We start from the raw sequence: 24,204 nt of genomic DNA on the forward strand, positions 1-24,204 counted from the left end.
TGTTACCGAAAGGAGATTTGACCAATTCATAAATGTATTACGTGATCAATTACTTCGTTGCTAATTCTAAATGCGTAAATTCTCTGACTGAAATTTACGGAATGCTGACCACCAGTGGCGGAGCTAGGAATATGCTTATAAGAGGGGGGGGATGGGATGGCCTGGGTGGCGACCCCCCCCCCCTCCCCTTACCAGTCAACTTTTTCGGGAAAATTTTTGAAAAATTGCACGCCTGGATATACATTTTACATAATTTTGGCAATAAATATTTAACTTTAGGCAGATGCAGTTATTTAAGTACAAAACTAGGCAATAGTTTCAAATAATTTTTTATTTATCGGTGGCTTTCGGAGGGGGGGGGATCTATCCCCTCATCGCCCCATATTCACGCCACTGCTGACCACGGATTACGATGGATGTTTTCTAACCTCTGAGAGCGAAGAAGATCGCAGAACTGCCCATACAGCAACTGTCTCAGCATCTTTTTCTCGACGAGCAATTGATAAACGTCGGTCGCGCCGACCCCCACCACCACTACCAAGAAACCAACCGTCTTATCTCCAGAATACGGAGAAGCGAAGGGTTTCGTACCCAGCTCCCAGACGATTAGCATCTCGTGCCCCGGATGGACGGCAGCAGACAGTCATCCGATCGTGAGTAATGAATTGTTAATATTATTTTAAAACGGACGAAGGAGTCGTATAGTCTGTCCAATTCCGGAAGGCGGGTAATGCCTGTTCTATACGCAATGCTCAGCGGCTGGGATCATCCGTCCCAGCGGCTGATCTTGCCGTGTGGATTATCACGGCTCAGCCGAGCAGACGGGAACCCTACGTCTGCTCGGCTGTGGAGCAGACGTACGATTTTCTTCTAAGTGTGGATCTTCTCACTGAGCTCACAAATGATAAATTTAGTGACTCGTGCTAAAATGGGGTTGTGGATGACACCAATGCCCTTGCTAGAATATTATAATACGTGCATTGTGAACAAGACATTTGAAAGCCTTTACCGTCGCACAGTGGGTTTTGAATCGAAAAAAAGCTGGCCAAAACCTCAAAAACGAGTTTTTTGAGATAGGAAGTCGAAACTTCGCATGCGTATTTTCAAATAAATTGAGCACAACTATCCATATTATTTCTTTCCTCTGTCTTCACGTTAACAATATATGTGAGGTCAAAGTTGAACAAATTTAGCGAAAAACGACCACCCTCGATTTTTTCTGAAAATTGCCAACTTTATCCTCGTGCAGTGGTTTCATGAATAGTTTTATCGACAAAAATGTTATACCATCTTAATTGACACTTCATTGTCTTCCATTTGAAGGGTTTTAAAAGATTTTGTTTCATCAATAACCATAGATATATAACAAAATGGCGCAGCCTGTTTTCAGCCCTTTTTTTACATAAACGTAGAGAAAAAGTACATATTAACACGGACTTTCTCTAAGCGACTTATAACACGTCGTTTTATGAAGCTTCTACATTGTGGATCTAAAGTAAAACCTTCCACCTACTTGCAACCCCGAATTTTAAATCGTTTTTTCGAGCGTGCGGTCTTCTCCGGTTCTGGCCGGCGGCGGCGGAGAGTACGGCGACGCGGCGAGCGTGTGGATGCGATATGGTCTCATTCACTTTTATAGGCGGATAATAGATATAATAGTCATAGAAAATAATCACCAGAAAGTAAAATTAATAAATATTGCTATGAATTACTCTGATTATGCAATCGCTGGGCACTGCAAGAGGTACACTGAAAGGTTTCTTTCTTTGAGTGCATTCCATATACTACTACGGAGAATGGACTTAAATCGTGTGAACTTAAATCACCAGGAACTTGTATAATTTAGGGATAGAGTTATTTATGTTTTTAAGGATCTTGGCTATTAGTAACATGAGGTTATTAAGACGGTATTCATTAGAGGCAAGACTTTGTGACAAATCTGCATATGTACGGGAAAGTTTAAATCCATGATAAAATAAGAAACGTATTTGCGAAAAAAACTGCCTGAACCAGGCAAGGCGGCTGGAAATCTCTGGTACCAGCATCGCAAAACGAAAACCACTGCAGCGGCTTCGCCAAAATTACGCTAATATATTTAGTTTTCCGGCTTTGCAGTAATACCTTTTAACCCATCCGTGATTGTGCGGAGTACCTCAGTTACCCCAAATTATGTTAATGTTACATAATTTTTTAAAATTTTGTTCTTTTGTTATTTTTTTGTATTTGAGCTCAACCTCTTTGCCGTTATTTAGGCGACGAATGATTTTTTTTTCATTTAAATTGTTTATGAAAACTTCAATTTTTATTAGTGGGGTAACTAAGTTACCCCGCCCCGCTGTTGGCGGGAAGAAAAAAATCTTGTTTGCTAAATGAGTGCGGGGATAAAAGTTGAAGGAAATAAAATTCTTTATATTATGTAGAACTTCAATAATCCTAATGTTCTACCTGATGGCACCTTTTCTACACTTTTTTCATAGCATGTTAGTCAATGTACAGTTATAATAGCAAAATATGAAAGATTTCTGCCATTTCGCACAAAATCAATGTACAAATCTAAATGTGGCCTACAATGTATTCATAAACTATCCAAAGAAGATATTATATCATTAAAAAAGAGCCATGGTTTTGAATTACAGTAAATACTAACGAAGTACAACATAAAATATATGAATTATAAACGATAAGAGGCATATATAGAGGTCTATACGAGTATTATCGTCTGCCCAATAGGTTGGTTTCCTATTTTTTTCAATTGCCTAAATCGAAATATTATTACTCCTGGAGTACGTATTTCTCGCTTTTAGATTTTTAAATGACGATATCTATTTTTCGCGATTGAATAAAAAGTAAAAAATTTCAAGCGGGCGAAAACGCGACGGCTAAGTAGGAATGCTGGGAAAAATCCGCGTGACGTCATTCTGGTTCCGGTTGCGGCTGTGTAATGCCACCTTGGTGCGAGGGTATGAGCGCCGCTAGGATGCAGGCTTCTAGCAGGTATCAGAGTACCCTGCTAGCAGGTATCAGAGTACCCTGTTAGCAGGTAGCGTTTGGCTTAAATAAGGATTACTAATACCCTATCAAACGAAGGAAACATTCTGCCCGTAGGCAGTTTTACAGGTGATTATTAAGATATGTTTCCCTGAGCTCTGTGCCTCATGAATGCATTGGTAATCTCAGACGATGTAGAACTCCTATCTACTCGTATAGAAACTAGGCTCCTGTGACGTCACGTGGAATGGCATAGCATGGGCGCCAATCTGGACTTTTTCAAATGCGGTTAAAATTGACCATTGCCATTCGTCTGAACTGAACTAAAACCAAAAATTTGTATATTATGAATACACTATTGGTGGGTGACAAATCTCAATCAATACCTTTCGTTTTCTTTGATGAAGGAATCTACTGTATTGCTCAAGATACCTAAATCTAGACCCTACCCTCCGAGTCTCTTGCGATAACCAGCCCAATTCGTTTAGCTTTTATGTAACGCTTTCAGAACGCCAGTAGCAGTTCACGATGAACCACGCAGCTTTTTTTAGTATTTTATTAAGTTCGCGGTTCAAGTCTTCATGCACCGAATCCCATATGCTCGCTGCATATTCAAGGTTCGGCCGGATTGGTCCGAAATAGCAAATGTACTATTTCATACAAAAATGTTCTCACAACATGCTTGACAAACCCCGACTTCTTCACGACCATCTTCAGGTACTCAGGTCTCATAACATATAGATGCAAGCAAGGCCGTAGCCAGGGGGGGGGGGATCAAGGGGGATTGATCCCCCCCGAAATGAAAAAAATTACATACGTACTTTATGCTTGCTTGATGCTCACGCGACGATATTATATAACGGCGCAGGGTCATCTAGTAGTCCAATGCGACTTAAGTCAATAATTATCCAAGCGAATTCGTAGGTGCAGTGTGTGTAGTTGTAGTGCAGTGTGTGAAATAATAGTGCTGTGAATTAGTAGAGAGGTGATGACTTATGAGCCTCCTGAGGGACCGCAGAGTTCACATCGACACCGAGGAGTTTATTCGTTTGGTCGCTGCAAAAAAAGCTAAAAGGCTAAATTCAATTTTATAATAATATTTTTATATTTTCCTTAAAGGGTTTATAATAAATATGTGTATTTAACCGTAAACGCTATTTTATTTAGCTTATAAAAATAACTTTATTTTTGTCTACTATTCCATAAACCCCCCCGAAAATATTTTCTGGCTGCGGCCTTGGATGCAAGACATATCCTACAAAGGGTTCCCTCAGCAGCTCTTCGATTAATTTTTAATGAATAGGGTACACGATATATGGCTAGATTTGCGCCAAGCATTACCTCAGACGAATATTCCGACCGTCATTTGCTGTGCATATAAAGTAGTATTCAGGATAATTTATATGCAATTCCACACTACCCCACAAGCCGCCTAAAAAGGCGTGTGGCAGGGAGTGTTAGGACACCAGCCGTTAAAAGCAAACACCCTCAAAAGTAATTTACGCCCAGCATTATTTTAGATAGCCATCTATTATTAAATTTTAACCATTTTTGTAAACCCATAATATATTAACTTTCATTGAAGAGCCATCTGAATGATTACAATCTTTTTAGTTTTTGAGAATTTGCTTGCGGGGATAACTACTCCATTAATCCGCCAATGCACCATGCTTTCCTAATCTAATTTTATCTCTTATTGGTATGGATGGGGTGCGGCTGCCTTGGTAATGAATCATCTTCTAGTCATTCGACTGAGATATCGTGCTGTTTACTCAACGCAGCAGCAGTCGCAAGAGCAAATTTCGTAAATAATGCCTTAAATCGGTATATTCTTCATAATTCAGTACTATTCCAATCGATCGATATGATAGTATTTACTATTACAACATCTCACTATGTAAGGCTTATCAAATTTATTTTGTAACTGTTTATTCATAGTTAACGATGTAAATGATGGTATTCCTCAGTGTACATCATTATTTGAAGTGAATTAAAGAAGCCATATATATTTTCGTGATGCGGGTCCTATGACAACGAGCTGTGATATCGGAAATGATGCGAAAAGCGACGGCGGTAGGGACCGTGTGATTCTGAAAAATGATCACTCGAGCGATCACTTTTCCGGTCGCGGAAAATTTGAATGATCACTAAGAGGGACGGAAAAAATGATGGTGTATTTCAGGCTTAATATTGTTCAATATCTACGAGTGACCGGATACGTCGGGTGAATCTTCAAGCCAAGCATATTTTTAGATGAAGGAGAATAGAAATACTATTTCTCATAAACCTCATAACTAAACGCATTCCCTTCCCAGATTCAAAAAAATAAACATCTTACCTTTGAGATATTTATTTGTTCATAAGGTCCTTGGGGTATTTTATATTAGAAGTGGTGAAAAGAACTTACCAAGATTAAATAATCTCCATTATTGTAATAATGCTCACATGCCCAGACCAAGAACAGAATTATTTAAACAAAGCTTCCAATTTTTGGGACCGCAAATTTACGGTGAGTTACCAAAATACATAACTGACGAAAAGAATTAATACAGATATTGCAAAAGGGTCATGATATGGTTTTCTGTTCAATATTTTGTTTCAAATGGCCAGTGGCCATTCTTAATTTAGGTTACTTTTCTTGCTCTCTGTCACAGCTTCGGTTAGTTTCTGCCGTCCTCTTAAGAGAAGGAATTAATAATTTACCGTTGCCACGTTAACGTTTGTTAATTTTATTAATAATATTTTCGTATACAACTCAACAAAAGGAGTTTCAAGTGAATTATTGGTGCTTGCCTCCGTATGTTTCAGCAATAGTTAGGTTCGTTTGTCCCCCATGACAAGCAGCGACCTCGGTGCCGCTTCCCTGGTGTGATCTGGTGGCCGATATAGATTCTCTATTCCAGGAAGATAAATATTTTGAAAATAGAATACAAGTTTGGGGCATAAAGGCCGCCACACGCCTAAGCCATTGTCCACTGTACATTTTTAAGTTAACAATTTATGTCGAAAACAGTAAAAGGGTTCATTATTAAATTAAACCTGAGGGTATATTACTAAAATACTGACTCGCTATTGTAAAAAAATGTACTTTTTGGGTCTGAGGTAACTCGGGCTTCACATCGTGTGTTGGATGGATTTGCCATTTTACTCCTGCATTAGAGCAAATGAACTACTTCATGCATGTACAACGTTTACACTTGAAACAAATATTTAATACATATAACCTTAATGCTAAATCAATTTAGTAAGTAATAAAATAGTAATGCATTTAATGCTGGAAATAATTATCAATATTTACAGCTTGAATGAATGAAGTTTGAATGAGATTCTCATTGCCAGCGGATAAATCTGAGAAATATTCCTAGCGGCCCAGTTTTGCTCTGAAGCAACATGCAGTAAAATCTACGTGTGAGGGAATGTTGAAAATATTATAATAACGTATTCTGATGGTTTTTATTTACGCAACCTGACGAAAAAAAATTAAATAAAATCATGGCAAAACATATTCGATTTTAAAGGTTTAAGTGTTTACTATTTCATCAAAGCCGAGGATATGTTACTAAAATACTAATTCACCATTGTGAAGAAAAATACTTTTTGGGCCTGAGGGAACTCGGGTGTGTCGGATAGCATTTCTGATAATATAATAGCTGTTGACTACGTTTCTGGTTTTCCATTTTTTCCAGGATGAGAATCGAAAGAGCTTAAACCCAAGGTTTGGCGACGCGAGGAGGTGGTTTCTCCATCAGTGTAACCGAGGTTTAACCTCCGCTTTTGGAAGGATTGGGAAGTATGGAGTGGGGAAGTATGGAGTGGATTTCCCGCTTCCTGATACTGTTGGCGCTGAGTGCATCACTTAGCGGCAAGGCCGTGGTGAAACCCGATCATCCACTCATTTTCAATGAAGATCAGTCCGACAGATACGTGCCTTCAAGTAAGTATACGCGATGTGTTTAGATATTAGCGGGGATTTTTTTTAAAATTTCGCTCTTGGAATTGGAATGTTTGGAGTGTCCGACTGATAAAATATTTAAAATAAGTTTAAGGAAGTTTAAATAAATAAAAGATCGTAGCAATTTTCCACAAACCGTTTACTGCGTACAACGCGTTTCGGCTCACTGAGCCATCTTCTAGTAAAAGACACTGCAAAACATTTGAAAATCACCTTTATACCCTTGAGAAAGGGGGTTACGGAGGATTTGACATCTTTGAAGAAGGGAGTGGGAACATTCGTACAGAGTAGAGGCAGTGGGAAACGACCTACCCCTTTTTTTAACTCTTCTCAACCCCCCTCCCCTTTTTCTGTGGTTCTTCCCACGTGTCGTTATTTTATAGTTATGACTAGACTCCTCCTTCCAACGTGGGTTCCCCACATCCCGTAGTTGTATCTTTTCCCACTGTCTCTACTCTGTACGCCTGTTCCCACCCCCTTCTTCAAAGATATGAAATCCTTCCCAACCAAAGTACAAAATATTTTTCACTTATACTTAGAATAAAAACATTAAATTCACCATGGAATCAGTATATAAATCAATCAATTACTAAGATGATCACTTACGTTAAAACCGAGTTGTTATTCCCTACACGGTCAAGTCTATTTCCTGATAACTCCTTCCATGCTAACTCATTCACAAAAAATGAAAAGAATTACTCAAAATTTATACCCTTTTTTAGATGCGCTGGAAGCAGAGGAAAAGAGTGATAACACAGCAGTCCTCATTGGGGATAAATTCATCAGTTTAACGGAGCAATGTTACGAAGGTAAGTTTTCTTTCATCCTTAAGAGGAAATAACGAAGGTAGATAACGACAATCATCATCATCACTGGTCCAAAATCTTAAGTTTGGTTTGCAGCAGCTCCCCAACTCAACTCTCCTATCAGCTAATCATTTCACACCAACATATTTCTTCTCTATCACATCCTTCTTTTACCTGTTCCATATATTTTGTTCGAGGTCTTCCTTTCATATCCTTGTCATGTATGATCCCCTCAACATTTCTCTTCATCAAGCAATTACGTCTCAAAATATGGCCGATAAGGTTTATGCCAATACATAGGAAATATGATTCGGGCGCAATAATCATGTACTAGTCCCATAACACTATCCCTCCCTTTATGCTGGATTTTACCGGGGATTTCTTATAGGATGAATGATCCGGATTCCCATACACAACTGAGTTTGCTAGTCGGCTGACTCGGCTTAAAGATACCGGGCCGTCGCCTAACGAGTGATGCCCCTGGGATCAGACTTTTAATTGAATCAAAAGGTCATGGATAGGGTTGACCCGAGTTCCGCGATAATCGCGATGAGGTCTTGAGTAATGCGCTCGAAGGATGGGAAATTAAGGATGTTAGCCTTTGAATCACGAAAATTCTTGTGATTTCTGCGATAACAGTTAATAAACTCCAATACTTATGAGCCAACGTCGGCACCTACAACACTCACTTTACACACACACACGGCTTCTCCTCAAATACCCTCAAAATCACACGTCTCCTTATCAAGGATTTCACGAGGCTTCTCTTCTCACCTACTTTTCCTGGGACTTCCTCATTATTTACTCGGAAGATCCATCAGATCCTCATTCTTTCAGAATCACATTTCGAAGCCTCTATCCTTTATTTCTCCGCTGCTGTCTTTGTCCAGGCCTCACTTCCTTGGCGAAGTATACTCCAAATATAAATAATACCAAAGTTTTTGCTAAATTCTATGTTTAAATTTCCCGCAGTAAGTAGATCTTTCCTAGATGATAATAACAGTTTTTAAGCATGAAAATTCCAAATGGGAAAATAGCAGGATGGGAGGATGTCCAGGGATAAAAAAATCGTGGATACTCGAACATTTTCACTTTTTCAATGACTTCAGTGATTCATCATCCTCATCTACTGTATTTATTCGCTATTGCAAGTTTTTGCCACATTAGTTTTCGTTACTGAAGTATCAGTAAATGTGGTACATAAATTGATTCCAACGATGTGAATTCTAACTAATCTCTATATTATCACTTAATTTGTTCCTGTAGAGCCAATGAAGTACGACATCATATACCAGACGGCCTGGAAGCCAGCCCAAAACAACGAAGCCATTCGGATGTTTGAACCCGCCAATTTCGTCGTGGTACTTGACGGAGAAGTAGGTTGCTACTCGAAGGCTGACTGCATTTACGATGTTCAACAACAAGCGACACCCAATCTGCCAGATGGATGCAAACTCCGGGAAAATTTCTACATTGGCGGAGACGGAAACGTCTACGAAGGAAGAGGATGGAAGATATCACCTTACTGGTACCTGAGCGGACTCAGGAATCAGTCCCTCGCGGTCAAATTCATGGGTAACCACGATTCGAAACTACCCTCCCACAAAGCCCTACAAGCATTCAAATCTTTGCTTGTCGCGGGAGTTTGGCTGGGAACCCTGTCTCCCCGTTACCAGATCGTCTCCATCAGGCAGCTCGCGGAAACCGAAGCAACCGTGGGCGAAATGCTACACGAAAACGTTCAGGAGTGGGCAGGTTGGGTCAATGACGAGGTTCCCATGTCGAGGTGGGAGTATCAGCCCCAAGGCTTCCTCAACCTCGTATTTCGTCGAGAATGGAACGCCACGGAACCGTTGAGGCAACCAGAGGACACAATACAACCAGTCTTGTACGTGCTCCTCAACAACGTCGGCCAGCGTTGTCATTCTCGCAAGGAATGCATCTCACTGATGAAATCCTTGCAACAGTCACACCGCGAAGATTACGGGGACCTCCTGGATAATTTTTACATCGGAGAAGACGGGAACGTCTACGAAGGCAGGGGTTGGGATTACCTACCTCAATGGTACGTAAAAGGCATGCAAAGGAGTTATGTCAGCGTCAGTTTCCTGGGAGCGTTCGATTCCGAGATACCGGCGTACCGAGCGATAACCTCTTTCAAGGAGCTCATCAACACCGGCATTAGACTGGGAAAACTATCCACACTATACAAATTGACATCCCTCCGCGTGATATATGATGACCAGGTTCTGCTAGGGGACGCGCTACACACTTACGTCCAGAAATGGACACCTTGGGCACACATTTACGATGAGCTGACGACCGAAGGACGCATGGAAGCCAATTTAGTTCCCCTGATAGGGCGTTCTGGATGGATATATGAAAGTCCACCCGCACCTACATTTAAAAATATCGAACCCAGTTTTCCTGTCGAATTCATCGTAATACAGGATGGTGGAGAAGCCTGTTTTTATGTAACGGATTGCAGGGATAATATGAATTTAGAGAAGAATGACCTTCTTTATAACTTTTACGTCGGAGGAGACGGTATAGTGTATGAAGGCCGCGGGTGGGAATACTCCCCACCATTATACCTAAAACATTTCCATCATTCCTACATTACCATCAAGTTCTTTGGGACTTACAACGATACCGTGCCCAATAACATGACAATGCTAGCATTCAGGTCTTTCATCAAACTTGGGATCGATACGGGAAAGATATCTCCCTCCTACCAATTATACTCCCTACGGCACATCTACAATGACTCCACCTTCTTGGGGAGCGCTCTCAGTGAGTATGCCGAAGGATTGCCTCAGTGGTCGAGCGAAATGGAGGTTGACGATGACAAGGAGCGCAAATCAAGGGGCATGCTGCCGCTAGTCTCCCGCGATGACTGGAACGCTACTTCTCTAGGTGAAAAATTCCTCGAGATCAAAGGTCATGTTCATTACGTGCTGGTCGGAGCGACAGGAGGAGAAAAATGCTACTCTTGGTCCGAATGTATTCTACGGATCCAAGAACAACAGCGACGGGGAAAAGATCTGTGCGATTCCGTCACAGATCATTTCTACATCGGCGACGACGGTAACTTTCACGAAGCCTTGGGCTGGGCAGAATATTCCGGCGATATCAGCGAACAGTCTCAGGAGAGGGCCATATCAGTGCGATTTTTCGGCAGTTTCCAGTATGACATCCCATCTCGCTTGGCGATGTCAGCCTTTCGGAGGTTTTTGGAATATGGAATAAGTACCGGAAAGCTTTCGGAAGACTATGTGGTCAAAACTTATCGACAGTTGAGTAATTGCTCGAACGAATTGGGAGACAGATTCCAGGGCGTGATTGAAAGTTTGGATCGTTTCTCTAACGAGACCATTTCGTCAAATGTTTCAGAGTCCCTCCCTTACAATCCATTCCTCATCGTTCCCAACGCGAATAAGAAATCCTACTATGCCACTTCCCGGCGTAGCAACAGTGTTTCTCGCCCGGCTACATACGTTGTTATATCCGACGGAGGAGAACGTTGTTTTGATCAAGACCAATGCCTCACCCAGGTGAAGACCCTTCCTTCCGGAAAGGACGATTACGAGAACTTCTTCATAGGCGAAGATGGTCGTTCGTACGAAGGATCAGGTTGGAGCACAAACTTTTACGGACGACGTTTCTGCCCAGACTGCGAAATGATTTTCATAGGTTTCCTGGGAAAATTCAATTACGATTTACCGTCGTCGACTGCACTTAATGCCATGAACTATCTCATAAAGCGCGGAATCCGCTGGGGAAAGGTACATCCCGACTATACATTAGTCTCCATCCGTCAGCTATGCAGTAACTGCTCACTGGTGGGAGATTCCCTGAACATCGCCATTCGCACCTGGAGCAAATGGAATGAACAGGTAAACATCACCGCGGAATGCAAACCATTTGAGAGTGAAATAGTGCCAAGAAATGTCTGGAGAAATTATCATCAAGATTTTTCCTCTGACAGCAATTATCGCCACACATGGGATTTCTACAGAAACATTCAAGTTACAAATTATCACGATGAATGCTACACCAAGGAAGAATGCATCACTTCGTTACGTAATCATGACGGCAATTCCCCAGATATAAATTTCTACATTACTGGCGATGGAGAAGTTTACCAGTGCCTTGGTTGGGAATATGGAAGAATATACTACAATTATAATCGCAATTATGGGTATCGAGAAAGCCAAATCGATACCCTCAAGGTCGCATTTGTTGGCGACTTTGACAACGAAGTTTCTTCAAATGCTATGGCCCATGCGTTCAGAAAATTCATTGTTAAAAAAGGAATTGAAAATGGAAGGCTTCAATCATCATACACACTGAGCGGCAGTTTAAGTGGCACATACGGTGACGAAGTTTACGATATGCTTCGTCAACGCTAAAAAAATAAAAGTTGTGGAAATATATGTGGAAATCTCATATTGAGCTTGATTTTAAAATAAAATTAAGATCGCAAGTTTCCGAAGCTTGTATAGAAAAAGTCTTAATTTCAGATAGAACCCAATGACATAATTAACTTACTGATAATATTCATCGTAAGGTATTTTCTCTGTCATATACATATTCTTAACGCAAGGACAAAAAAACTATAAATATGAAGAAACCACCATGCGATGTTACCGTATGAACGATTGATTATTTTCATTCCATATATTTTAGTATCCACTGGTTAAAATTATACTACGAAGTTGAAGTGTTGGCTGGTGATGGCTACTTTGGCTGTTGAGGTAGTACTGTGGGCATAGATTTATCCATATTTTAAGGATTTCATGCTATGAGTTGTTTGTGGTTACTTGATATTATTAGAAGGATAACAATATAGCATGCTTAGGCACATCTAATATCACTGTGAGCAATATCTGGATATACTCGATGGAAGAAAGAAGATTCACAGAATAATTTAAAATAAATATATATTCATTAGTTTGCGAGCTAATTTAAGAAACCTTCCACATGCATATCCACACAATAATTTTATTGCAACCCGTTTGAACAGCTGAGTGCAAGAACCAGGTAATAACCAGGCAAATACGAAATTTTCACAAACAAATAAAGCTACAGCTCCTCACTACCAGCAGAAATTGTTAGTCCGGTAGTAGTACACTTTAGTTCATCCGATATCGATAAAATCTTTATATCTACTCTCCGAGTGCAAAAGCCATTATTTTTTCCTCGAAAATTCCCCTTTGGATGTTATCTTGCTTTTGCAAAAAATTCACCAATTCCACTTACCGATTCGCCGCTCCATGATGTTGTATAACAATTCACCACGAATAAATGAGTAGTATAACTAGAGAGAAAAGTTTCAGGGTTACTCTGGTGGAATTGCAACAAAATAGCAAATAAAAAAGTTACTGAAAATTTTCCACAAATACAAATAATTATGGAAAATAACCAGTAACTTTTCATTAAATAAAATGTGACGAATGTTACTTCCTCATCGTACCAGTGCCTAACCATGCAGACATTCACAGAAACTGCTCTTCAATTTCACTTCCGTCAGTATCATGCATCGGGATCACGTTTCAGTCGATATCCAGACTATAGTGATATATACTGATGAGTTGTTTCTTTACAACTCTTATTCCTATTTTTTTAAATGGTTTTAATGTAATAAAATCAATAAAGAAAAGATCACAATGACTTTACACAACTGTCCATTTACATTTAAATTTTATTTCATGCCATTTCAAAAGCAGAATAGCATAGTTGCAATACGCTAAAGTTAATTACGAGATGTTAGAGCGGACGAATCTAGGAAAGTATCTAGTAGATGTCAATTTATTGTGAGAGTTACGGGCGATGTAGGCACACAACATTGCGGAAATAGAAACATTTAATATTTAATATTGATGATATTTTATTACCATTCCAGATTCATGTATATATCTGGAATGGTAATTAAATATCACCTTCCACCCTTGCTTGTATCACGGTAGAGCTAATTTTTAAGCAGAAATGGGCGAAAAAAAGTTATTTATGTGGATGAAAAGGCTTTTATTTATTTTAAATGATACATTATTACCATTCCAGAATATAACTTATCTTTGTGAGTACCTTAAGAATTTGGCCAGTTTTTTTAAGTCTAAATTGTTTAAGATAGGAATCATGCTTAACAGTTAGTTATGAGTAGAGCGCGGAAAAAAAGTCTCCAATTTTTCAAAAAAAAGTCGCCTAAAAAGTCGTCAATATTTTTGAAAAAAGTCTCTTTAAAAGTCTGAGTTATTTCCATGAGAAAGTGGCTGGATTTAACTGAATTGATGGAGAAAAGAGGGTAGAGATGCGGATTATTGGGTTTACGTGTTATTTTATGGTCTCTTAAGACAGGAGATCACCATAATTTTACAAAATATATTTTTTAATTCTGAATAACACTTTCTTTGATGATCAGCAATTGTTTAAGAATATAGTTGACCCCTGTAATTTTTTTAGCTGATCAATGTCTATTTTTATTTTGAAATAGGGAAATTAAAGTCAAATTACAGGTTATGGATAACAGATTTTATTTATTAATTGCATGATATAAAATAAAGGAAAAAAACGTATATTCATTCACTTCGAGTTGTATTGCTAAAAACTTTTTTAATGAAATAGTGACAGATAAGGTATTTTTCTGTTTTCCATGGTAAATGTTGTGCGACGTTCGGTCAAAATAAGTTTATACGTCGAAAACGATCGCTCAACTTCACGTGTTGTAATAGGAGCATATCGCAGCGTAGCCACTTCACTTAAGGTGAGTTTTTGAAAACATTAGATGTCTGCCCCTTGACCTCTCCGTTGAGAATCTGAGCTATATCAGTCATTAACTTGAAGCCTTCGTTTTTATCCAAAACATTGCACAATTTGCCATAAACACTTGCGGCTTGTTCACCCTTTACACATACAAGTTTCTTCTTCACATCCATTATTGTAGACACCGAGTCACTGAGGCTCAGGATGGAAGATTCAAGATATTTGATTTTTTCTACCAAAAACCCAAAGGATGCTGAAATACATATCATTTCCAGTGGGAGTGTGCTATCTTCTAAGAGTTCTCGAGCATTTTCTATACATTCTGCATCGTCTTCAGGGTCAATATTCTGTATAACCTGAAGTAAAAAATTAAAATACAGTTTTCCTCTTTAATTTAGAACGTGCAGTTGTAGTTATTTTTAATTGAGCAAAATTGCAGGTATTCTATTTCATATAATGAAATTGATTTATCAGTCACAATCATAACTACAAATAATTACTTACATTCTTAATTTTCTCGAAGTGTTGGGCATTGAACACGCAAGCTTCCAGCCATGTTCCAAATCTCGTGAGGACTGGATCCGGAGGCAATGGCAGATCGCAGCAAAATGTTTTGTATATTTCCACGCGCGATGGTGCTTTCAAAAATACCTACGAAAATATTAGTTCTGCAGTAATATATTGGAAAATTTATTTTTATTTTTATTAACGGCAAGTACCTACCTTCTTAATGGTAGAGACCCACTTATTTGCAGTGGGAAATCTTTTGCGAATTTCTTCGCATACTCTGTGAAGAGTATGCACTTTGCAAGTGATGTGAATCATTTTAGGGTAGAAAAACACCAAAACTTTGGCGGCTTTAACCATGTAGGCCGCTCCATCGGTTAGGAGAAGAAGCAAATTCTCTCTAGCACTATTAACTCCAAACAAGGAAGCTGTAAAAAAATGAATACATTACGATAAGCAAGGTAAATATGCGGCAAAAACTCATCAACATAAGTTATACCGTTAATTAATTTCAGTTCTAATTTGAATATGCTAGCCTTTTCAGCAAAAATTTCACAATACCAAATTAGGTATCATCACTTACTCAAAGATTCGTCAATGCAACGAGCGACCGTTTCATTATTTACTCTTTCAAGTTCCTTGGATACTATGAGGTAGGGTTCATTGGGCTCATCTGGTGTCAATTTTCCGACCAATATGTTGCACACATATCGACCCTTAACATCAGTCGTTTCATCAACAATGGCATATAACTTGCTTACTTTCAGGTCATCCTTGATACTTTTCGTTATCTAAAACACAAGAGAATTTTTTTTAATATTAAGGCAAACACTTAAAGAGCAATAAAAATTGGCCAGGGCACATAATTACTTTCTTAGTAAATAGTTAATACTTTTTCGTTCTTAATCTTATTCCATTTTGATTACGACCAGGAAATAGTAAAAGTATTTCAATAGATAATACTATTTCCGACGCAAACTATGCATCTTGAAAGGCAGGCAGAAAATAGGTCTTTATATTTTATGAAGAATTATAATTAAAAACACACGCAATGTATATTTAAAGATGTATCGAACAATGTTGACTTATTCGGGAATGCCCATTCATCATATATGTTATATTTTAGTGAACTATTTATGCAATACAATGATTGATACAGCCGAATATTTCTTTGAAATCGTATCAAACCAAAGTTTCAAACGCTTATATCCAAAGAGCAGGCATGCAAAAGATTTTTACAGCATTTACTACGTAAAAGTATTTAGAAACTCATACCTTTTCATGGAGTCTCGGCAAGTAAGTTTTCCGAAGAGAACTCTCAGATGGAACTGTCCTTCTTAAATATTTTTCCATAAACGATGTGAATAGAGGGTGTTTTGATTTGTAGGAATGTTCAATGCCACAAATAGCTCGCACAAGTCTAAAGCAAACTCATCGCCGGTGGCTGCAAACGATAGTTGGCTCTGTCGTAAACTCTGCAAGCTCACGGTTTCCTTTAATTTCACTTGAGATAGATGCGATGAGCTGTCAATGTGCTGTTTTACATGTGACTTTTTGTCTGATGATATCTTGAAAAATAATGAGAAAGATAAATTATTATTAGAATTACTTTTAATGTTAATTTTTCAGCATAGCTCAAAATAGGTCTTTGTATTTTTATAAAGAATTATAATAAAAAACACACACAATGTACAGTTAAAGATTTATCTCACAATTTTGACTTATTCGGGAATGTCAAAAAATTCTTAGTAATAGTTATTATTATTATAGTCGTCAGATTCAAAAATTGCATTGATACTCACGGTTTTTTCACAAGCATTGCAGTAAATACTGTTGCTCATAACTTGCAGGAACTTGCATAGTGAAGCATACGCAGTCAGCTTGGCTTCTGAAGACGCCTGTCCTTTCACCTTGTACATTTTCTTGGGCTGGGCTGCACAAACGAGCGGACGATGGTCTTGCGACGCTTGGGGACCTCAGCAAATGACTGAAACTTTACGCGTCTCACTCGAATATATAGAATTGTGTTCATACAATGTGTATAGATTCACCAGTCCTTGTTGAGCCTTCATATTCCCTCTTCGACCGAGTGCCAAGAGCGCATAGTTTGCCTCTCTACAATGTAGGCTCATTTTGTAACCATCTACACTCAACGTGAGACATTCACTTCGTCGGAAATTCTAGATAAAATTTCATATATTTGTATCATTTTTCCACTAATCTCCTGCAAAAAGCAGAGTGCTAGCTTACAGTGTAGCGCTGTCCCCTTGTCAGCAGACCACCCGGGTTCAAATAAGTTCACATCCTCAGTTACTGTACAAAACAACCCTATCATTTCATTTCAGTTACATTTATTATTTAAAAATTATGGGATCACGTTTGAGTCGTTCCTCAAGTATTTGACGGTCTTGATGATTTGTTTATATTATTTACATGTCAAATATAATTTTTTGCATTGGCGATGTCGTGAAATAGATAAAGAATATATTACAACTAATCTGCATTTAAGTTACCATTCATAGCAATGGTATCATGATATTTCAATTAAAGAATTAACACGAATAAAGAAGTTACAATTCGCAACAGCACAAGTAATTACTGGAGAGAATAATAACGGACGGCCCTCGGAAAGAACTTCATAGATCTAAATTTACCGAGGCAGTGAAATACTTAGGAGTGAAAATAATGATATTGATCAATTTTACTTCTACGTCTACATTCATTAAAAAAAAGCCGTTAATGGTTTTCTTGTGACCCATTTCCACAAAAAAAAATCGCTTCACCTTAGCGTGACTTTCATTCCTGTGACAGCAAATAAAATCCGTACCTAAAAATATTTTTACGGTGGCGCTATGGCAATGAGAACGAAGGTAAGTTGAGAAACCATTTCTTGAGAGTAAGTATGGCCTCGTCTTGTCCCTTCACAAATGACAAAATGGAAGAATTGGCGAATGTAATCATTGAGGAAATAAAATACAATGCGAATTGTTTACTCCGTGCAAGTCTATCTGCTTGCATAGAAGTTTGGAAAACTGTCATAAAGTATGGCATTTAAGAGTTCATGGAATGAACAAATAAATAAACACCGGAATAGAAACCATTTAACTGTGAAATATTGCCAAGAATTGTCTGAAGAAATTACCATCAACAATTTTCCTCCGACATCCATTACCGTATGGAGAATTTCTTCACAATTATTGAAATTAAAAATTCTTACGCAAACTGCAACACTAAGGAGGAATACATCACCTGGTTGCGTAATCATAACAGCCATTCTCCAGAGATAAATTTCTACATTTGCGGCGATCGAGAAGTTTACCAGTGCCTTGGCTGGGAGTACATCAGAAGAAGCTATTATGGCTATCATGAAAGCCAAATAGACCCCCTCAAAGTTTCATTAAATTCTATGACCTATGCGTTTAAAAAAACTCATTGTAAAAAGAGGATATTGAAAATGGAAGGCTTCATTCATCGTACAGTGGCAGTTATAGTGATTTAATTATCACAAAGTCAAGATTACTGGCGAATATAATTTTTATACCAATTAATGATAATAAATTTGCCCCACAAGAACGACGAAACACCCCTTGACCGCCAGCAGAAAACAAGCCTACTGTTGACTCACTGTTATGACATAACGGATGCGGTATGTCCAGGGCGACGCTAGTGGTCATATAAGGACCATGGTATTGGTATTGGTTTCATCGGGCGCCTAGAAAACTGAGCACCACACCTTCTACTGACTGCTTTTTATCTAGAGGTAAAGATTTACATAGCATAATTCAAACTACTGTCAGCTTGAAAACGATGTTCCGCTGTATTTTGCAAATTTATATCTAGACTTCAGTGCATGCCATAATAATAAATAATACGTCATTTTAAAGGAAATTTTATTCTCAATTCTGATTTATTTTTTGTTTTTTGAAAAATTCCAAAATGAAGACACGCGAGTGAAATAAATGACTTCGATCACCATGATATTAGCAGTTTTGTCAACTTCATGAGCTTTGTAACTCTACCTAGGGAAAACTACAACGTCTACAACATTAATATTCCACAATAAGTAGCAAAAATTAATTTAGATTAATAAAATGGCTTATTTGTATTTTTAGAACGCATATTTCATTGTAAAATGGCGAATATGTTTAAACACTATCTAGTCCTACAGTTTACCCCAAAAGAAAAAAGAAAATTCATATAAAACCTTATTTATTTGCATTTTTTCTATGATCCATAATCCAGCCTAGTTTACTGCGAGTAGATTTTTACCGGTCTACCCATATGATCAATTTTGAGTATTTCAAGTTCTAAACGTCGCTTTTGCTCTTCTTTCTGATCATTTGTTGCTGTCCATTAGTCTATTTTTAACTTGGCCATGCCAGGATGTGCCCTATTGGCATAATTAATGTTGCTTAATAACTTCTGCCGCAAGTAATTTGCTGCCAAGAACCTATTCAAGCAAATTCGATATACCGAAGATATTGAGCTCGATGTTAGAGAGCCAAAACTCTGAGTGTAATAGGATTTTGGAAAGGAAGAAAGATATTTTGTCCTTGACAATTTAATAGTTGAAGGGCTGGACGAATAGGACGAAGTTTTATATAACACGTAATAACCTGCGCTGGACGTTGAAGTTCCGTCTTTATTTTTAGACGGAATGTTAAAAGTCTCCAAAAAGCCATTTTTGGCCACCCTGCCGTCCTCTTTCTCTAACCGATGGGCGAGGTAAGCTTTTCTCCCCATAACTCACCCTCCTCTCATTGTCATTCTCCTTCTTCAGGGGCCAAGAGCTTTCAAACAACCCGTATAAACTGGGGAAAGAATTATCGATACTCATTAACAATACTACTTGGCCAACTTAACATGGGTTCACGGCCCGTACCGCTTGAAATCGATGCCCATATGATCTCACCGTTTTAGGTTTGGCTTGTCAGTTCGTCCCAACGATCATATACCCCACGGAAAGATTCGGCACTCCACGTTTAAAATCGCGTCGTAAGTTCGACTTCAGCGGTGCCAGCCGATCCTGCGGCGAATATGGAACTACTGTGATCGGGAGTGGGCGAATCCATAAAAAATCTGTTGATTCGTCATTTATTGTGTTCACCTTTAAACGAATCTGTACCTATCCTCTCATTTCTTGACATTCTCATTTATCTTCTGTCTCCAAAATGTAAATTCCACATTTTTCCTCGGTGTTTTGAAACATATTAATTTAAAGTTGTTTTATCGTAGCAAATTTAAGTTAATGGGAGCGCGTTCACCATGTAAAATGTACTTTAAACTATTACAGATTAGAAATGTGATATAATAATTTTTATTACACGGATTAAAATAAATTGTTTTACATAAGTGACCGTATGCCATTTACAAAAATGTTTACAAAAAAATTACAGCTAGCAGGAAAGAAAGAATATAAGTTTGAAAAAAAATACAAAATACCGCCGAGAATAATTAAGTATAACCTTGTCATTATGGCTATTGGTGAACCAGAATCTTAAATTTTCTTTTAGCAGCCATTTTCATAGGTGATGCAGAGATCTCCCTATTTTTTTCTTCTGCACCACAAAGGTAAGTAATTTTTATCAATGCATTGTTCATTGTAACCTCAATAGTATAAAAATGCTCCGAAAAGCCGTCTTGAATCCATTTATTATCAATGTTTTCTTTTGAAAATGATAGGAGGAGGCTCTTTATATGACCCTTACGGGTAAAAATTGATAAATATTCATCAATTAAAATGGCAGCTTGGCTCACTGCTTATGTTAGGCCATTACATGGATAAATACGGTCTTCTTTTTCAATTACTTAAAAATTATACCCCTATGCTGGAAATAATCAGGAGCTGGTGCCACTATACATGTCCTACAATTAATACACTCATTTCCAACTAACAGTTTTCGGACTACATAGCCACTTAAATACGCAGCAATGCAGCTGTCATTTTCTGCTTCATATTCTTGAATTTGTCATGGAAATGAGGATGCTGCGATGGATCATAGGCATCTCTCGCCTTGATCACGTCATGAATGAAGACACCCGGAAAAGAATGGGAGTTGCACCAATCGCGGGCAAGATGCGGTAGGCTCTACTGCGTTGGTATGGGCATGTGGTACGTAGCGACGAGAACTCCGCGGCGAGAACAGCAACGCGGCTGAGCCCTGAAGGACGTCGACCACGAGGACGGCCTAAGATGTGCTGGCTCGACAGAATCAAGGCAGATATGAAAACCGTCAACGCCACGCCAGTATCACGCTCGGATCGAGCCAAGTGAAGAAGACGAAGCAAAACAGCTGACCCTGCAATAGCGCGGGACAAACGCTAGGATGAAGAAGAATATTCTTGACTTTTTTCACTGTGAAAATTTTCTGCACAGTTTGTGTCTGTTTATTTTAGGAGTTGCTCACATACAGCATTTCTGCCAAATTATAATGACGCAGTAACAAATAGAGATTTCAACATAAAAAATCCGAACAAAGAGTACAGACATAAGATAGTACAGAACGAAATAGAAGGCACGAGGAAAGGGAGGTGGAGAGGTAGGTTTATTAATTAGCCGAGGAATGGGACATGGCGACTTTGAAAAATGAGTTGAAGGGTAGAAGAAACGGATCAATATTGTCCGGTAATGAATAGAGAAGGGAGCAAAGGCGGTGTTGGAGTGAGCGCTTAACGAGGGATAGTCTAGGGATAGGCGTGTGGAGTAAGGAATGAGTACGAGTGGATCGGCAAGGCGCTCTGAAATTAATGGATGAAAGCAAATCAGGACAATCAATGTGTGAATTTAGAATATTGTGAATAATTTTAAAGTCTGCTTTAATCCCTTGTTGTGAGAGATCAGTCATTAATAGGGAAGATAAGAGTGAGATGGTGCACATTTCACGTAAGTGGGGAACTCTGCGTCTTACGATTCTGGCGAAGAAGCTGGCTATACTGTCAAGAGAGGGAGCTGCGATGGACCATATCGGAGAGCAATATCCGGTGACTGGAAGGATAAATCTGAGAAGTATGATTTTAGAGCTGTGGGTTCGGTTATTTCTGTGTAGTGGTAGAGGAGACCTAAAAGTGACATAGCTTGCTCTTGATTATATGAATGTGTTCCGAGAAGTTATGTTTAGGGTCAGTCATGACGTCTAACACCTTCACAGCCGAAACACGTTAATGAGGATCGGAATTAATTGAATATTAAAAAGTAATAAGGGATTATTTAAAGGGAAATCGAAAGGGAATGGAATTTACTGAAATTTAACGGTAGGTTCCAAGTATTGCACCATTTTTCCGTCAAGTTCACAGTTGCCACCAGTTCGCAGTTGTCATCTCCTGCACATCCCAATGTTGCAATTTTGCCTTCAAATCCCTTAAAGCTCTTTGTTTTTTGGGCAAGTGGCATATAAAAACCTTTCTCGAGGGGCAAGCTGACTTATCCGTCCACAATTCATTTGATGCATCCTGAATGTTGATTTTTTGGGAAATATCCGGTGGTTTCGAATCATAAGATGTTGATGGAGCATCTATGGTTTGGGATTTCGCACTTCCCACCTGATTTACTTCATCACTTGACAGTACTTCGCGTGACATGTTTGGGGGGGAGATTGAGGAGGCAGATTTGAATGTTCACTCTGGATCTCATCTTTATCTTCACATGAATAATTGGTACAGTCAACTTGAGCGGCAGAATTCAATTCTGCACAATTTGACGGTAAAGGATAATTAGATGAGGAAGGTAAAGTCCGGGTCAAGTACTGAAGGTGTTGCTCCTGTAATCAAATAACATTAGTAAGGGTCCTTAACTTGATTACCATTAAAATGCCGTGAGCACAGTGTTTTTGGCTTCTCGGGATTCAAATTAGGGATTTCAGCAAAAGAAGCCTATTCTTGGTACCTAATTAAACCAAATTTGTTTCATTTAATAACGATACCAATTACATTTAAATACTTGAATTTATGATTATGGTAATCCATTTCTCTTATCATAAATTTTTACTGTTTAAGAATTAGTTACAGCTTAAGGGACACAGAGATTTCAATTCATTTATTAGTTCAGTGACATAACTTAGCCGGTGGGTCATTCCATTTCAAATCATCCAGGTAAGGTTACTCGACATTTTTATTTTCCTGATTTTTTTTTCATTTGTTGCCTACAAGTAGACAATCACAAAACGCTATTCGAAAAAAAAATTACAAGCCATACTTTTTTTGGGCATGTATTTTTAAAAGGGCGGCCGGGCAAATTTTGATGGAAAACGTGGTTTGCGTAAATTTTAATTTCGAATCTATTTTAAAAGATATCAGAATAATTTAAAAACCAATGTGTTCACCAGGAAAGGAACGTAAGGAAACCATTTTTATAAATTGTCCATCATAAAAACTTTACAAACAAAACACTAACAAAAAAATGGAATGCCGAATCTTTCCGTAAGGGTATGTGACCGTTGGTAGTGAATTTATGACATCCAAATACAATCCACAGCTTGTTCAATAAATTAAATAACCGCAAACAATCCCAAAAGGCAATGAGGCCAGAGCAACATTTGTAGTAAAATTGAGAATTACGAAGAAAGAACGGGAGGGAAAAATAAAAGAAATGGTGGCGCAAAGTGAAGGTGTAACGCACATACCGAAGCGGAAGGACACATCAACCTACCCAATGTGGTGTTCTTAAATAGGAATAATATTTGTAACAACAGAAATGATTGAAATAACTGAAGGTGCCGACTTGAACGAAGAAAAAGAAATGAATCAAGATCAGAAACGTAAATGAAATGCGAGAAATTCCCAAGTCCCAACATCATATAGTCTCTACAATAGAGATCCGTGGTCCACCATGTAATGTGCTGTGAAACAGTAGTACCTAGACAAGTAGAAAGACGAAGAATAGGAAAGTGAAGAAAAAAAACCACTGTGGTTGGAGGTGTGCAAGGAGTTTGTAGAAAATTGGATGGACCTAGGAGATAATTAAAAGGATGAAAAAGGTAAGTGGCTTTTTCTCTTTCTTTAAATTGTAAAATGTATTGATAGTAGTCGTTTTGCATCCACTGATTAGTGGTAATAATTAAATAGGCAATAGGTGAGGGAGGGTACAATAAACCAATAGTCCTGTTAGATTCAGAATTCTTTGATAACATCTCAGAACATTCCAATTTCATTTATTTATTAATAATACATTTTAATTTTATCATAATGCCAAGG

The 24,204-nt window shown here is 38.4% G+C and overlaps 1 protein-coding gene across 1 annotated transcript; it reads left to right on the forward strand.

The window, feature by feature from the left end:
- The first annotated feature begins 527 nt into the window (after positions 1 to 527).
- LOC124169043 lies at positions 528 to 13,768 on the forward strand. Its single transcript, XM_046547512.1, has 4 exons — positions 528 to 653; positions 6,675 to 6,922; positions 7,663 to 7,749; positions 9,013 to 13,768. The coding sequence occupies exons 2-4, from the start codon at positions 6,781 to 6,783 to the stop codon at positions 12,156 to 12,158; spliced, it is 3,375 nt and encodes a 1,124-aa protein (XP_046403468.1). The 5' UTR covers positions 528 to 653; positions 6,675 to 6,780; the 3' UTR covers positions 12,159 to 13,768.
- Positions 13,769 to 24,204: the final 10,436 nt, after the last annotated feature.

This window comes from Ischnura elegans, chromosome 12 (assembly GCF_921293095.1).
Source record: "Ischnura elegans chromosome 12, ioIscEleg1.1, whole genome shotgun sequence".
NCBI lineage: Eukaryota > Metazoa > Arthropoda > Insecta > Odonata > Coenagrionidae > Ischnura > Ischnura elegans.

Excerpts from the sequence above, each read along its gene's own strand:
- LOC124169043 (XM_046547512.1), top strand. The coding sequence starts at position 6,781 with ATGGAGTGGGGAAGTATGGAGTGGATTTCCCGCTTCCTGATACTGTTG. Across the intron at positions 6,923-7,662 it reads CGACAGATACGTGCCTTCAA|ATGCGCTGGAAGCAGAGGAA; the intron begins GTAAGTATACGC and ends ACCCTTTTTTAG. Across the intron at positions 7,750-9,012 it reads AACGGAGCAATGTTACGAAG|AGCCAATGAAGTACGACATC; the intron begins GTAAGTTTTCTT and ends TTGTTCCTGTAG.